The 15,124-nt window shown below is 40.4% G+C and overlaps 2 protein-coding genes across 4 annotated transcripts in view; both read right to left on the minus strand.

Annotated features, from left to right (window-relative positions):
* The window catches only part of LOC113406235 (sulfotransferase 6B1-like), a 33,310-nt gene extending 18,874 nt beyond the window's left edge, over positions 1-14,436 (minus strand). Inside the window, exons 1-5 of one of the 3 annotated variants that reach the window (XM_026649694.2) lie at positions 13,495-14,436; positions 11,640-11,787; positions 7,924-8,004; positions 6,783-7,011; positions 5,336-5,481 (exon numbers count right to left, since the gene is read on the minus strand). In XM_026649694.2, coding sequence (XP_026505479.1) covers positions 5,336-5,481; positions 6,783-6,984 — 348 coding nt within the window. In that variant the 5' untranslated portion in view covers positions 6,985-7,011; positions 7,924-8,004; positions 11,640-11,787; positions 13,495-14,436. Of the gene's footprint in view, positions 1-5,335; positions 5,482-6,782; positions 7,012-7,923; positions 8,034-11,639; positions 11,788-12,161; positions 12,180-13,494 lie in introns of those variants that run through there. The other 2 variants (XM_026649696.2, XM_026649695.2) reach the window with 2 other exon arrangements.
* A 16-nt stretch (positions 14,437-14,452) lies between these two features.
* The window catches only part of LOC112110793 (sulfotransferase 6B1-like), a 10,831-nt gene continuing 10,159 nt past the window's right edge, over positions 14,453-15,124 (minus strand). The window contains exon 4 of the mRNA XM_029911027.1: positions 14,453-15,062. Within this exon, the coding sequence (XP_029766887.1) occupies positions 14,932-15,062 (131 nt within the window). The 3' untranslated portion in view covers positions 14,453-14,931. The remainder of the gene's footprint in view (positions 15,063-15,124) is intronic.

Below are 15,124 nucleotides of genomic sequence, written 5' to 3' on the forward strand. Positions count from 1 at the left end.
TATTACGTATTTTGATGTGCTGAATTCAAATATGACAATTAAAACAACTGATTGGCTACTGTTTCTAAGATATTTAAGTTTTTACATTTTATGTCTATGTATATTGTGTAGATAGTAGAGTTTTAATCATAAATTGTAAACCTAGGTCTTTTCATGTGTTTATGGTTGCTTTACATGATAATATTTCACCTGTCCTGTTTATGTAACACTTTAAAAATCAGCAAAAGGGTTATATAAATAAAATTTATTATGAAACAAAAGGCAAAAAACTATTCTGTACATAGTTTAGTCCTATTCAGTGTCTACTCGGCGCTTCTTGGCTTGTCTCTTGTATTCATTAAATGGAGCATCTCTTGTCACTGTCCAGCAATAGTCTGCAAGCATTGATGGCCTCCATTTGCTCTGATAGCGTTTCTCCATTGTTGCAATGTCCTGGTGAAATCGCTCGCCGTGCTCGTCGCTCACTGCTCCGCAGTTCGGTGGAAAAAAATCTAGATGAGAGTGCAAAAAATGTATCTTTAGTGACATGTTGCAACCAAGGCTTTTGTATGCCTTGAGGAGGTTTTCCACCAACAACCTGTAGTTGTCTGCCTTGTTGTTTCCGAGAAAATTTATTGCCACTAACTGGAAGGCTTTCCATGCCATCTTTTCCTTGCCACGCAGTGCATGGTCAAATGCATCATCTCGAAGAAGTTCACGAATCTGAGGACCAACAAAGACACCTTCCTTTATCTTAGCTTCACTTAACCTTGGAAATTTTCCACGGAGGTACTTGAAAGCTGCTTGTGTTTTGTCAATGGCCTTGACAAAGTTCTTCATCAGACCCAGCTTGATGTGTAAGGGTGGTAACAAAATGTTCCTTGAGTCAACAAGTGGTGGATGCTGAACACTTTTCCTCCCAGGCTCCAATGACTGTCGGAGTGGCCAATCTTTCTTGATGTAGTGGGAATCTCTTGCACGACTATCCCATTCGCAGAGAAAACAGCAGGACTTTGTGTATCCAGTCTGCAGACCAAGCAAGAGAGCAACAACCTTCAAATCGCCACAAAGCTGCCACTGATGTTGGTCATAGTTTATGCACCTCAAAAGTTGTTTCATGTTGTCATAGGTTTCCTTCATATGGACTGCATGACCAACTGAAATTGATGGCAAAACATTGCCATTATGCAGTAAAACAGCCTTAAGACTCGTCTTCGATGAATTAATGAACAGTCTCCACTCATCTGGATCGTGAACGATGTTGAGGGCTGCCATCACACCATCGATGTTGTTGCAGGCTACAAGATCACCTTCCATGAAGAAGAATGGGACAAGATCCTTTTGACGGTCACGGAACATGGAAACCCTAACATCACCTGCCAGGAGATTCCACTGCTGTAGTCTGGAGCCCAACAGCTCTGCCTTACTCTTGGGTAGTTCCAAATCCCTGACAAGGTCATTCAGTTCACCTTGTGTTATGAGGTGTGGTTCAGAGGAGGAGGATGGGAGAAAATGTGGGTCCTGTGACATTGATGGTTCAGGACCAGAAGTTTCATCCTCTTCCTCTTACTCGTCTGACTCAAGTGAGAATGATTCTGGTGCATCAGGAACCGGCAGTCCTTCTCCGTGGGGTACTGGGCGTATAGCTGATGGAATGTTTGGATAATGCACAGTCCACTTTTTCTTCTTTGACACACCTTTCCTAACTGGAGGCACCATGCAGAAGTAACAATTGCTGGTATGATCTGTTGGCTCTCTCCAAATCATTGGCACTGCAAAAGGCATAGATTTCCTTTTCCTGTTCAACCACTGGCGAAGATTTGTTGCACAAGTGTTGCAGCATATGTGTGGGGCCCACCTCTTGTCCTGATCTCCAATTTTGCAGCCAAAATAAAGGTGATAGGCTTTCTTAACCATAGTGGTTATACTGCGCTTTTGTGATGCAAAGTCACTTCACCACAAACATAGCAGAAGTTATCTGCACTGTTCACACAAGTACGAGGCATCTCTGCTCACTTTGGCTAAACAGAAATGTGTCCCTTTGCAAAATCAAATACTGACAAATAAGAGAGCACAACACTGTATGATTTCTAGAGCTGATATAGGGCAATTTGTTCAGCAGAGTGATGTAAGCTTCGTTATGATTGCATCATCCATGACTTCTAGGAATAACATGATGCAATTCATATCATGTATGACGCAATACCAGCTTCAGATTGCATCATTCATTGTTTTGCCTAAAAAGCAAGTACTGTCCAAACCCAGTCATAGATTTATTCATAGATCCTGTCAAAGATGTATTTTAGTCATTTCTGGTTTAAATTGAGATCCCTTCCCTTTATAACTCACTTATCCTCCGCCATTCCCAAGTCAGGGGTCGTATATACTGACCCAATAGCATATCTTGAAAACTAGAGCCTATCAACAATTTTAAGCATCATTTTCGTTCTCAGTGACCCAAAATTAGTAAATTTTGACTACATTTATTTCAGAAGCATTTTGGCTGTAGAGCAGTGTTATCTAATGGCTGACAATAAGCACTTCTCCAGAGCCTCTTAGACATTCAGATAAACAGACCTAGCAAACCACTCTGCAATAGCACCTTCTAGTGACTCCCAGTAAGGGTGCATCTGCTGACATCTATGGGGTGGCTTTGTGGCCTAGCAGATGGATAAAGCAGTACTGGTATTCAGGAGACCAGAGAGTTTGTGTGCAAGTCATTTCTCTACTCTGTGCCTCAGTTTTACCTTCCATAAAATGGGGATAATGATACTTACCTCCTTTGTAAAGTGCTTTGACAGCTACTGATTAAAAGAGCTATATAGGAGCATGGTATTATTATGCATGTCTAATCAGTATCTTTCTATAGTTCCAAAAAGACAGGTCACCATATCACAAAAATCAGCATCATAGCTAGGGCCCTACCAAATTCATGGTCTCCCCCGTGAAATCGGAATAGTATAAGGTAAAAAGACCCAAAAGACCAGATTTTATGGGGGGAGACCAGACGTCACGGTCTGTGACATGTTTTAGGTAGGGCCCTAATCGTAGCTCTGTCTAATTGTCCTTAGAGATGGGAAATACAGTTCAAACAGAGTAAAAGCCAACCTAAAACTTTAACCAAACCCTTTTTTTTCAGTTTGATAAAGTGAAATGCAAGGGGTGGCTAAAGCATGCTACTAGGAATCAGGAGACTGGGTTCTTCCCGTTCTGGCTCCGCCACAGACTTCCCGTGCTACCACTTTGGGATCAAGGAGAGACAATGTGGCAGTGGGAGGAGAAGTGTTAGTTGAAGACTAGTGAGCTGATGTTGGGAGTGTTTTGGATGGATGAGAGAAAGAAAGGTGGAGGAGGATGGAATACGGGAAATGGGGAAAGCTGAAGGGGGAAAGAAGTGGATTTTTCAAAACAATTCAGATTAATCTGAATGAGCATCTAATGGACCTGGAGACAGGATGATGTCCCTGCTACTACAGCAGAGCCTTCTAGGTCAGGGTTTGAGATTCATTAACAGGACAGGGTGAAAATGTTTGCATTGCTTGTGTTATGAGAGCTTTTTGGCCAAACAGAGGGCCCTATAAGATGAAGTCATTGATATGACACCTTTCTCAGGCAATAAAATCAGTTACTTACAGAAATGATAAAATAAAAGCACACACAAATTCTGTCCACAGGGAGCATACAAGGTATATCAGTCAGCTGTTCAGCAGCTGCAGATTCAGTGAGCTTTGTACTGGTGTTAGAGGTTGTTCATCTAGGATTAATCACTTATCTCTTGAATTTTTGCTCCTCTTGATCTCTATATTTGACAATGAATGAAACTCCTCCTTATGACATGGGAAGTAATATTTGTCCAGTAATTGTTATTCATTCATGCTCCGACTATCCCTTTTTATTTACTCATTGACCTGCACATGTATCCCTAATGTTTGGGCGTTTTTGCCCATTGACACCTCAGAAAAGCCACAGAACGAGAGGAAGCATAGATCCAAATATCTCTGCTGCAGTTCTGGCTTCCTACCAGATTTATGGACTGGTCATGCTGCCAGCCAGGGGCGGCTCCAGGCACCAGCGCAGTAAGCAGGTGCTTGGGGCGGCCAACGGAAAGGGGCAGCATGTCCGGCTCTTCGGCAGCAATTCCGCGGCGAGTTCCTCGATCTCTCTCAGAGGTAAGGCCCTGCTGCCGAATTGCCACCAAAGAATGAAGTGGCAGCAGTAGAGCTGCCGCCCATCGTGGCTTTTTTCGATCGCGGCTTCTTCTTTTTTTTCCGCTGCTTGGGGCGGCAAAAACGCTGGAGCCGGCCCTGCTGCCAGCAGTAGATACGCGGAAGCAGGAAGGGGTTCAGGGGCAGGTCCACCCAGATAGTTGATATGGTCCCTCAGTTTCACCATATGTGTCCCCAAAAGTATCAGTGTTCCCTTCACACCCTTCCCCGCCCTCACTCTTGGGCAGATTACTACTGCTGTCTTCTGTGGGAGAGCTGTGCATGGGCCCAGGGTTAGCACCCTGCTGTGTTTACCCCCTCAGTCTGCTCTTAGTTTTGGCCCTAACACCATTCAGTGTTATTTAATGTCCTTTTCCTGCAATAGATGAATGCAATACCAAATCTTGATCTTGCCTCTCTGTGAGTGTGGAGCCCTTCCACGGCTCTATGACCCATCTAGATCTGTGGAGCAGTGCAGAGATTGAAAGGGGAAGACCCCCAAGGGCAGCAGCCATAGAACTATTCCCTACTACCCTTTTCTCCGAAGGCAGAGTCTGAGTGCTCTCCCATTGCCTCCCCCAGTAACTCTGAAATAAGGGGAGGGATCTCTCCAGCTGAGTGAAATCCTGGGAAACCGTGATGCAGAAAATCAACCCTGGAGCTGACTGAGAATTTAAAAAGGAGCTGTTAGCAACCAGAATGGGAGACTCCTAGGCCAAAGACTACTAGGCCATTTTCCTATCATGGAAAATTAAATGGAGAGGGGGTAACAGAAACTCCCCTAAACCCCTAGTCCCATTCACAATTGCTTGTTTTGGGGTGGAGGGTCTCAAATCCCTCCTCTCCACATAGTCAGCTCTATGGGGACAGTAGTAGTGCAAAGGAGAGGGAGAGAGACAGATCAGGATTTAAGGAAACCCAGTGGTGTGGAGGTCATTTTCATGAATTCTCCACCCCTTGTCTGAACTTCCATGGTTTATAGTCATAGACTAGCTAAGCAAATGCACTGCACCTTGATTGTGCTGACTTGATCACACCTTGGGGGAGATAAGAGTCCTCCATAGCCTGTAAAATTCAGCCATTACATTTTATCAATTCTTAAATATGTCAAACAGTTCATATTAACATTTCTAATATTATCCTGTGCTGACCTTAAATGTCTCTGGATCCCCATATTCTAGACGTAGAAATACAGATAATTCATTTGTAATATTAATTCTCTCATTAATTTCCTCCTCTGTATATTTTGCAGCTGTAATTTCCAAGTCATTTAGGACTTGATCAACCCAGTTAGTACCTGAAACAAAAGAGAAACTGGTTTAAAGACTATGGAAGTGAAAATTGTCACAACAAGTGTTGAATGTATTTAGTTGCAAATACCTGTGTATGATTGGGGGGAGGGATAGCTCAGTGGTTTGAGCATTGGCCTGCTAAACCCAGGGTTATGAGTTCAATCCTTGAAGGGGCCACTTAGGGATCTTGGTCCTGCTAGTGAAGACAGGGGGCTGGATTCAATGACCTTTCAAGGTCCCTTCCAGTTCTAGGAGATGGGATATCTCCATTTATTTATTTTATTTTTTTATATCAATTATTGTGCAAGAAAAAAACATTAACATTCATGGATAGTAGCTAACTAAACTGAAATCTTACTTTGATACAGGAATATTTTCCTGTTGTATATGACACAAGCTATGAGTGAACAGAAGTGTCATATGATTGGGCTAAATAATCTGTCAACAAACAGGAACAGTCCTATTTGTGAAGCTCATAGTTCTTTACGACTAACCATTAGGTTATAATTCACTAAATTAAAAACCATGTTCTCTGGGTGAATTCATGTCACAGATAAATGCAGGCACCTACCACTGTCACTGACTAGGCTCCTACTTGCCAATCCAGGGTAAGCCATTAGTACTAGCTTGACCAAAAGCAAAATATACAATAATGACTTCTAAAAAGAAGAAATCAATTTGGGGGAAATGGACAGAAACACTTGTGATCACAGTTATGTGAAATCTGGATACCCTCATATCTGTGAGTCACATTGTGTTTTTTCTCACATTTCAGTTGTGTAAATTTGGAATCATTCTATTGGCTTCAATTGAGTGTGTGCAGATTTAGAGCAGTGCAACTGACAGCAGAATTTGATCCAATTTTTCCATATGAGACTTGCTGAATTAATAAGTGAAGGAATTGTTTTTCGAACCACCAGCCCTTCAAACTCAGTCAAGCTGTCTTCTTCTCAGCTCATTCATCATCACAATGCAAAATATTAGTAAAGGTTTGTCGTCTGCATTGAATCAGATCTACAATGAGACACAGGAACATTTTCTCTAAACTGATAAACGCTGAACATATATAGTTACTTAAAATTTAAATATTCAAAGGCAGAAGAAAGAAATTGACAGACATTAATGGCCGAAATTATTATTCTCACCTCATTCATCTGAACAATCCCTAATACAATATCTTTATGATGGACATCATTTACTATAAACTGCAGCCCCGTATAATCATTGCATTAAATACTGCCTAATCATTCATAACCACTGTATAACATTTCACATTTAGTTTTTGTAACAAGCTAGCAATAGTCACCACTTTTAGGGTATCCTGCTAGGATCACATCATCACTCCTGGCTTCAAAAGAATCAAGAACTTGCAAAGTTTCCGGGTTGCAAAAAGCAGCAGGGCACAAAATTCCCTTATATGAAAATAGGAGGTCTTCAGGAGCTCTCTTTTCACCATCAGCCAATATCTTATCCAGATATTCAACTACTGTCTTCCTGCTCTTATCCATGTTTGTGAAACTCTCTATTCAGAGGGACTGAAACACAGGCTGTCTTTTAGCGAAACAATTGTGGTAGTGATGTACAGTGTGATTTAATGGTAAATGACACTCCCTTGGGCATGAAGGTAAATGTTACTGATTAATTTGGAGTGTCTGAGATTGAAAGGGGCTGTGGCCTTGTGTACTGAGCTTTCTAAATATCTGGAACTATAAGCATCCCAGAGAAACACACACTGCACTTTGCATGCAGTAGTTCCCACCTGAGTCAAGGGAAGTTTTCAGATACTCAACAATTTTGAAAATCAGGCCATTTATTTAAGTAGCTATAATATGGATTGAGGACACCATTTGAAAACACAAACCCTTGCTCAGTATATTATAGTTACGCTACAGTTTTCTTATGCTTCATATAATCTTTTACACATATCAGCTACCTGTGCTACAACCACACCTTGACTTGCAGTGTACCACAAAATCTCACGCCAGGATCTATATCTTGGTTTGAAACGGCAGGACACAGCAATTGTTAGTAGTACAAGTATAGTCTGACACCTAGTGGTTTTACAAAAAGAACTAGTGGATAAAATTAGTGATATAACTAAGGCCTGGTCTACACTGGGGGGGGTAGGGGGATCAATCTAAGATACGTAAATTCAGCTACGAGAATAGCATAGCTGAAGTCGACATATCTTAGATCAACTTAGAATCACTTACTTCGCGTCCTCGCGGCGCGGGATCGACGGCCACCGCTCCCCCGTCGACTCCGCTTCCGCCTCTTGCCGTGGTGGAGTTCCGGAGTCAACGGCAGAGCAATCAGGGATCCATTCATCCGCGTCTACACTAAATGCGATAAATCGATCCCTGATAGATCGATCACTACCCGCCGATCCGGCAGGTAGTGTAGACGTACCCTAAGTGATAATTGCTGGAGATCCAATTCTTACTTACCTTGAATCATGCCCTGAAGTCAGTGGTACTACTCATCTGAATAAGGCAAGTAGGATTTGTCCCCCAAGAGGGTCTGGGTTTCTGGGGTTGTGTGAAAAAACAGTGAGAATCTGTGAAATAGTGTAAAGACGGTTTCTTAAGTAAAGTTTGATTGTATTATAGCTATAGCAGTCGCAATATCAATAGTTACAGATGACACATAAATGCGTATAGTGCTTGAGGCTGATCTCACACCAGTTTTATGCCGGAGTAAGGGTAGCTGTTTGAAATGCAACATAACAGGCAAGTTTGAACTAATTTAGCTATACTGTCAATATTTCAACACTGGCCCAAAACACACTTCACAATCTGATATAGCCATATCCCAAACTGTCACCCTCAACACCAAGCATTTCTCATTAGAGTCAAGGGAAGAGCATCTAGGTACTCAGAATTTTGAATATCAGGCCTAATTTCCAATGCCTAAATTTGGACTTAAGAACCTAACTTTAGGCTCCTATTTTCAAAAATCTTGGAAATTTTAAACTGCAGTGTTGTTATACTGCAGTTTGACTGAGTTCTGTTCCACTTTGCAACCCTAACTTCAAGTTAACAAAGTTTGTTTGTTTTTGTCTGTGAATAATAAAAGAAAGCTTGTCTTTGAATAAAATGTAGTATATTGTTTAAAAATAAAGGAAGAACTACATTTCCCTAATAGTATTAATATTTATTATTTATATTATACTAGTGCCTGAAAGCCCCAACCAAAATCAAGTCCCTGAATTACTAGGTGCTGTATAAACAAAGGAAGAGACAGTTCAGTTCCTGCCCTGAAGAGCTTACAATGTAAATAGACAAGACAAACAAAGGATGGATGATAAAACACAGGCTTGGAGAGAAGAAGTAATTTGCCAAAATTCACAAAGTAGGCCAGTGGCTGAGCTGGCAGTAGACACAGGTCAACTGACTCCCAGGTTAGCACCCTAGCCAATAGACCTGAAGCAATAGCTAGCTTTTCATTAACAATGAGTTTCTGGCTGCAGGAATAATAGAGTTCATAGTCCAGTATTTTAAAAAATGACTGCGCAGAGCTAAAGGGCACATGTCAGCTTGTTAGCTTTGCTGAACTGAACAAAATACATCAGGCTTGATTATTCACTGCCTTGCCCTTTGTCTAGTATATCTATAAACTACTGTTGTTATTTTATAATACATCATTAACATTTTGGTCCCAGGGCAGAGTACTGTATATTTTATTGCTTATGGTGTTGACTTGCATCTTTGGCTTCTGTTCTGGAAGTCAGAGGCACTTGATAGGTTGGAATTGAATCACCCAAGCAACGCAGCTCAGCAACTACATTAGGTGTTTCTTCAGAAATCTCCCATCCAAATTCTTACCAGGCCTGAATCTATTTAGCTTCAGAGAAACTGATGAGGTCACAACCTATAGTGAAATAGCTGTAATTATTTCCTGCTCATAGAATCATTTATGGAAACAATCCAACTAGCTGATCCAGTCCATCTCACTGCCGGTTCAGGATTTTTCCCTGCAATACATCTTCAGGTGCTTTGTTCTATCTAGATTTAAGTGTCCCCAGATGATGAGGTTTCACTGTATGTTACACAGCTTAATACACTTCTCTGTCAAGATTTTTTCCCATTCAGTTTAAACTCTCCCTTTTTCAGAGACACACCTATAGTCTTGTACACCCAGGTGTTAAAAGAAAGAATTCTTCTCCCTATTTGATATATTCCTCTGCTTTCTGTCAAATAGGTGTCAGCTGCTTTCTTGTCCCTACTTAGCTGCTGTTTAGCCAATCTATACATACTGGGCGAAATTCTTCACTGGGTTACACCCTTGAAAATCCAGAGAAATTCCATAGATTTTGGCAAAGTCAGTCCTGACTTAAACTGGTGTAACCAAGAGCAAAATCTGGCTCACTCTATGAATCTCCTTTATAAATCAATCCCTCCACCCTGCTAATAAACTTTGTTGATCTTATCTGAACTGCACCTAGTTTGTCAATATCTTTCTAGCAATGAAGTTCTCAGAACTGAACACAATATTTCAGGCACAGGCAAGTAGAGCCACATAGAGGGGAAATATCACCTCTTTGTTTCATTAGGATTTTCCCTTTGCACCCTAAATTTGTACTGACCATTTCACAGCAGCCATATACTATTACAATCTGAAATGTAGTTTGCTGTCCACTTTCACCCCATTCAGCATTGCTGCTTCCTATATACTCCCACTGAATATATGTGTTTGAGATTACTTTTCCCTAGGGAAACAATAGGCATTTATTCAAGTTAATCGCTATTTTGCTATACTCTGGCCTTTTTTATAATTTCTCTCTGACCCTCTGTATCATCTGTTTGCACTTGGTGTTCTTGTCTCCAGTATTTGAACAACTGCCTTATCTTGACGTCAGGTAAGCATGCCTGGAATTTTATTCTTGTTAACAAATCTGTTGAATGTTAGTGCTTAGGAAAGATGCTGAATTTAAGCCATGGAGATTAAAGTCTTCTCTTTATCCATATAATAAGTACTACATGGGCCACGGGAGCACCAGTGTCCTTACCCTCCCCTGCCAATCAGCTTTTCCCTGCCTACTTCATGGAAAGCCAAGGGTATTTCCGTTTCCCTGTTCACTCAATTATTGCAATTGTTACCATATCCAGTTAGTGCCTTATATATTCGGCACACTTCAAACACCTTTTTCTGAAAGCTACTATCCCACTAGCGACCCTAAGCATCAGGATGGGCTACCCTAAAGCCTCAAGCCAAGTTTTATGTCTCAGAAACCAACAGAATCTGTGAAATAGCATCTAAGCCATTGCTAGACTATAGTTTTAATTGCATTATAGCTACAGCAATTACAAAAGCAAGAGTTAAAAATGACACACAAGAAAATGAGTACAGGGCCTGACTCTGCTCTCCCTGACACCAATTTTGTACTAGTGTAACTTCACTGATTTCAATGGAGCTGCTGCTGATTGACACCCATATATCCAAGAGGAGAATCAAGCTAATGTAGTTTGGGATACTAACAGCCACATTCTTTGTGGGTATAAATGGGCACAATGCCTCTGACTCCAATAGTTTCCCCATTTACACCAGCAGGGAATTTGCCCATAAATCTGCAGGCAAGTTTCCCAAAGCCATTCAGACCCAGACTAAAACTCTATTTTCAGAAAGATGAAAAACATGAAGAAAATATTGTGTTCCTTTATTTTAATAATTACTCTCTCTCTCTCCTTCCATTTGAGCAATGCTTATTATGGGTCTTCTTATGGAAAGATTTGTACTGACTTGAGCTGGGGTTGAATCAGTCCCTGTCTTTGGTAGAAATCCCTTTGTGAAGAAGATGCTTCATTTAAAACATTTTTTGAAAATGTCTCCACATACCAAATGCTATTAAATATGTTAGCAAGACTGGTGGAGTTGGGTGAGATGGGGCAATGGTAGGGGGGAAAGAGAGTAGTGGGGGAGAGAGGTTCTTCCAGGTGATATGTACTGGAGCAGTGGTGTAGTATTTTTCTGAGTATGACTGATTACAATAGCATTGAATAAAGGAATGCAGTCTAAGCATGCTGAGAATCGGCTGTCACTGTAAAGAGAGCTGGAGAGTTGTGATCATTTACAAACATTCAGAGAAGTTTGGATCACTTGATCTATTTTTCTAGTGCATGTAATGCAACTGATCTGATAGAATTGTGAGGAACTGTTGCTTTACCAATGTTTTCTTCGTCCTCAGGCTTTGCAGTACACCTCATACTTTATCTTTGCTCCCAGCTTAGTTCTTGCTAGGTGTTCTTCAAACATTTTGTCCATTTCTTTGTTCTGATCTTCATTAAAAAGGTTCTTCCAGTCGCTAACACCACCTACAAAGAAGCAACATTTATTGTGTTAGTATGTATAATATATGTACAAAAAACTTTGAAAATGAAGAATTTAGCATTTCTATTTTTTTCTAAAGATCAGTCATTTTGATCACTTTCGCTAACTGGAGTGTGTTGCTATGTTTTTTAAACACAAGGCCTGATTCAGTGTTACTTCAGTGTAATTCTACTGATGTCAGTGGAATTACTCCAGTGTAAAACTCCTATAATAGAGTCCATCTCATTAAGCTTCACTGACTAATACAGTATAGCACATAAAAAGGAAAATGCACCTCATTTAAGGAAATAAAGTAATTATTAGGACTTTATGCAGTACCGTTTTGTGAGGCAGCATTGAGCAAATAAAGGGGAATTACTTGTCTGAATTCCCCTTAGCAGATGACTGTGAGACTGGTATTCACAGCAGCAGCATCAGTGTAGTATGCTCTCCCAAGAGAAGGGACAAGAATCATAGAATCATGGAACTGGAAGGAATGCTGAGAGGTCTTCTAGTCCAGTCCCCTGCACTCATGGCAGGACTAAGTATTATCTAGACCATCCCTGACAGGTGTTTGTCTAAGTTGCTCTTAAAACCCTCCAATGACAGAGATTCCATAACCTCCTAGGCAATTTATTCCAATGATTAACTAGCTGAGAGGAGTTTTTCCTAATGTCCAGCCTAAACCTCCATTGCTTCAATTTAAGCCCACTGCTTCTTGTCCTATCTTCGGAGGTTAATGAGAACAATTATTCTCCCTCCTCCTTGTAACAACCTTTTATGTACTTGAAAACTGCTATCATGTCCTCCCTCAGTCTTCTCTTCTCCAGATTAAACAAACCCAGTTTTTTCAATCTTCCCTCAGAAGTCATGTTTTCTAGACTTTTAATCATTTTTGTTTTTCTCCTCTGGACTTTCTCCAATTTGTCCACATCTTTCCTGAAATGTGGCACCCAGAATTGGACACAGAACTCCAGCTGAGGATGTATCAGCTCAGAGGAGAGCTGAAGAATTACTTCTCATGTCTTGTTTACAACACTCCTGCTAATACATCCCAGAATGATCTTTGCTTTTTTTGCAACAGTGTTACACTGTTGACTCATATTTAGCTTGTGATCCACTATGACCCCCAGACCCCTTTCCACAGTACTCCTTCCTAGGAGTCATTTCCCATTTTGTATGTGTGCAACTGATTGTTCCTTCTTAAGTAGAGTACTTTGAATCATAGAATATCAGGGTTGGAAGGGACCTCAGGAGGTCATCTAGTCCAACCCCCTGCTCAAAGCAGGACCAATCCCCAACTAAATTATCCCAGCCAGGATGTCCTTATTGAATTTCATCCTATTTACTTCAGACCATTTCTCCAGTTTGTCCAGCTCATTCTGAATTTTAATCCTATCTTCCCTTCCCCACACACCTAGCACCTTTACGAGCAGGAGGAAAGGCTCTTCCTCTCACTTCCTCTTCCTCCTGTGCTCTTCCTTCCTGTGCCTATTTGTGGGCTTGGGCTAGTGGCTTAATTAGCCTTTCTGCCCTGCCCCACCCACTAATTAAGCACAGGTCTGCCTTGTCAGCTCCAATCTGCTATGCCTGATTGCAGCTGCTGTGAACTGAGTGTTTACTCATGGGTTCCTACCTAGCACTCTGTCAAACAAGGCAATAAAAATGTATCCCCCGACATTCTTTGGAGAGATCTGCCTCAAAATCCTTACCTAACAGTGAAGGGAGAGGGGAGTTCCAGTTCACTCTGTTCATAGATCTTTAGCCTTGGGCCTAAATCTAGAGCCTTATAAACTCTAGATTGCTCCTGTGAGACTATGTCCTCCTTGTCCTCAGTGATTTTTATAAAAATGATACATGTTCCCAAAATGAGTCACTTATTAAAGAAGATTGTCTGAAATTTTGAAGATCCTTCTATTAACCTCTGTCATTTTTGTGATAAAATAAAATGAAAAAAGCATAACGAATCTGGGTTACAAATTCCATATTTTCAAATTTAGTCTACACATTTAATAATTGGCATAGGTAGAAAAAGGAACAGTACTTTTTCCAGTCATGAAAGCTGTGAAGAACTCATCCCAGGTCTCATAAGACGGAAGTGGAGACATGACATTGGTAAAATGGTAAAAAGATTTTGAACAAGCACCAGTATCTAGAAAATTAATATATATTTCTGGAGCTAGACCTAGCAAAACGGCAGTATCAGAAAAATAATACTATTTAATTATAATATTGATAATTTCTTGGACCTCATATATTAGGCACATAAGTAACAATTTAATCCTAGATGCAAAGGATGCAATTCTTTCATTATTCCTCCTCATTAGATTTTGAAGATTACTGGCTAAATTCACTTGTGTGCTTGTCCTGAACTTTTTGGAGTCTCAAGTAATTAAAGATTAATCTTCTATTAAAGATTGTGTCATGTGATAAAACCTCCAGGAATATGTCCAAACAAAACTGGCAACCCTAACGAGGCTTTCGACAGACCCCCTCTGATTGAGACAAGATAAACCAATTAATAACAATTTAATACACTTATCAAATTAAAGATTTAAAAGGACACATACAAATAATGAATGCAAGCAGAAAAACAGAAACAGAAAAGCTGCTTGGATAACAGTTATCCTGGAGGGAATCAGCCTCTTCCACCAGAAGATAGCCAGATTCAAGTCACTGTTAATGGCAAAAAAATCTATTTGATGGAATTTCTATCGCTTTCGGACACCTGGATCATCTGGACACTCTAAGCCTAATTCTGCACGGACTTACATCAAATTCAACCCCCATGAACTTCATGGGATTTCTCAGTGCAGAATTGGCTCGCCGATTAAATTGTTTTTGATAGAATGGTTAAATAACTGATGGTGCTTCTGCCTGATACCGCCTCAGAATAGCGTAGATGATAATGAAGTCTAGGGCTCCTTTCTAAGGCAGTGTCATACAATGGGCATATGCATACTTAAAAGATCTATTAAGCATGGTGAGGTATCACATTTAAAGCACACATCTGTCATAAATTACTGGTATTAAGGACTAGAACATAATGATTTACACTTGGATACACAGAAGTTTAGATGATTTTTCCAGTGTACAAAAACAAGTGAACAGATCATACTAAGGGAAACAGATGCATTAGGTTTTGCTCTTTAGGCCTTGCAATACAATCCATATTTCATCTTTTCTCCCAGTTTAGTTCCTGCTAAACACTCTTCAAATTTTCTGTCCATTTCTTTATTCTGAGCTTCAGAGAAATGGTCCTTCCAATCACCAATAATTCCTGCAAACATTAAATATATATATATATATATATATATATATATATATATATATATATATATA

This window comes from Terrapene carolina, unplaced genomic scaffold (assembly GCF_002925995.2).
Source record: "Terrapene carolina triunguis isolate 2854851 unplaced genomic scaffold, T_m_triunguis-2.0 Scaffold85, whole genome shotgun sequence".
Taxonomy (NCBI): Eukaryota; Metazoa; Chordata; order Testudines; family Emydidae; genus Terrapene; species Terrapene triunguis.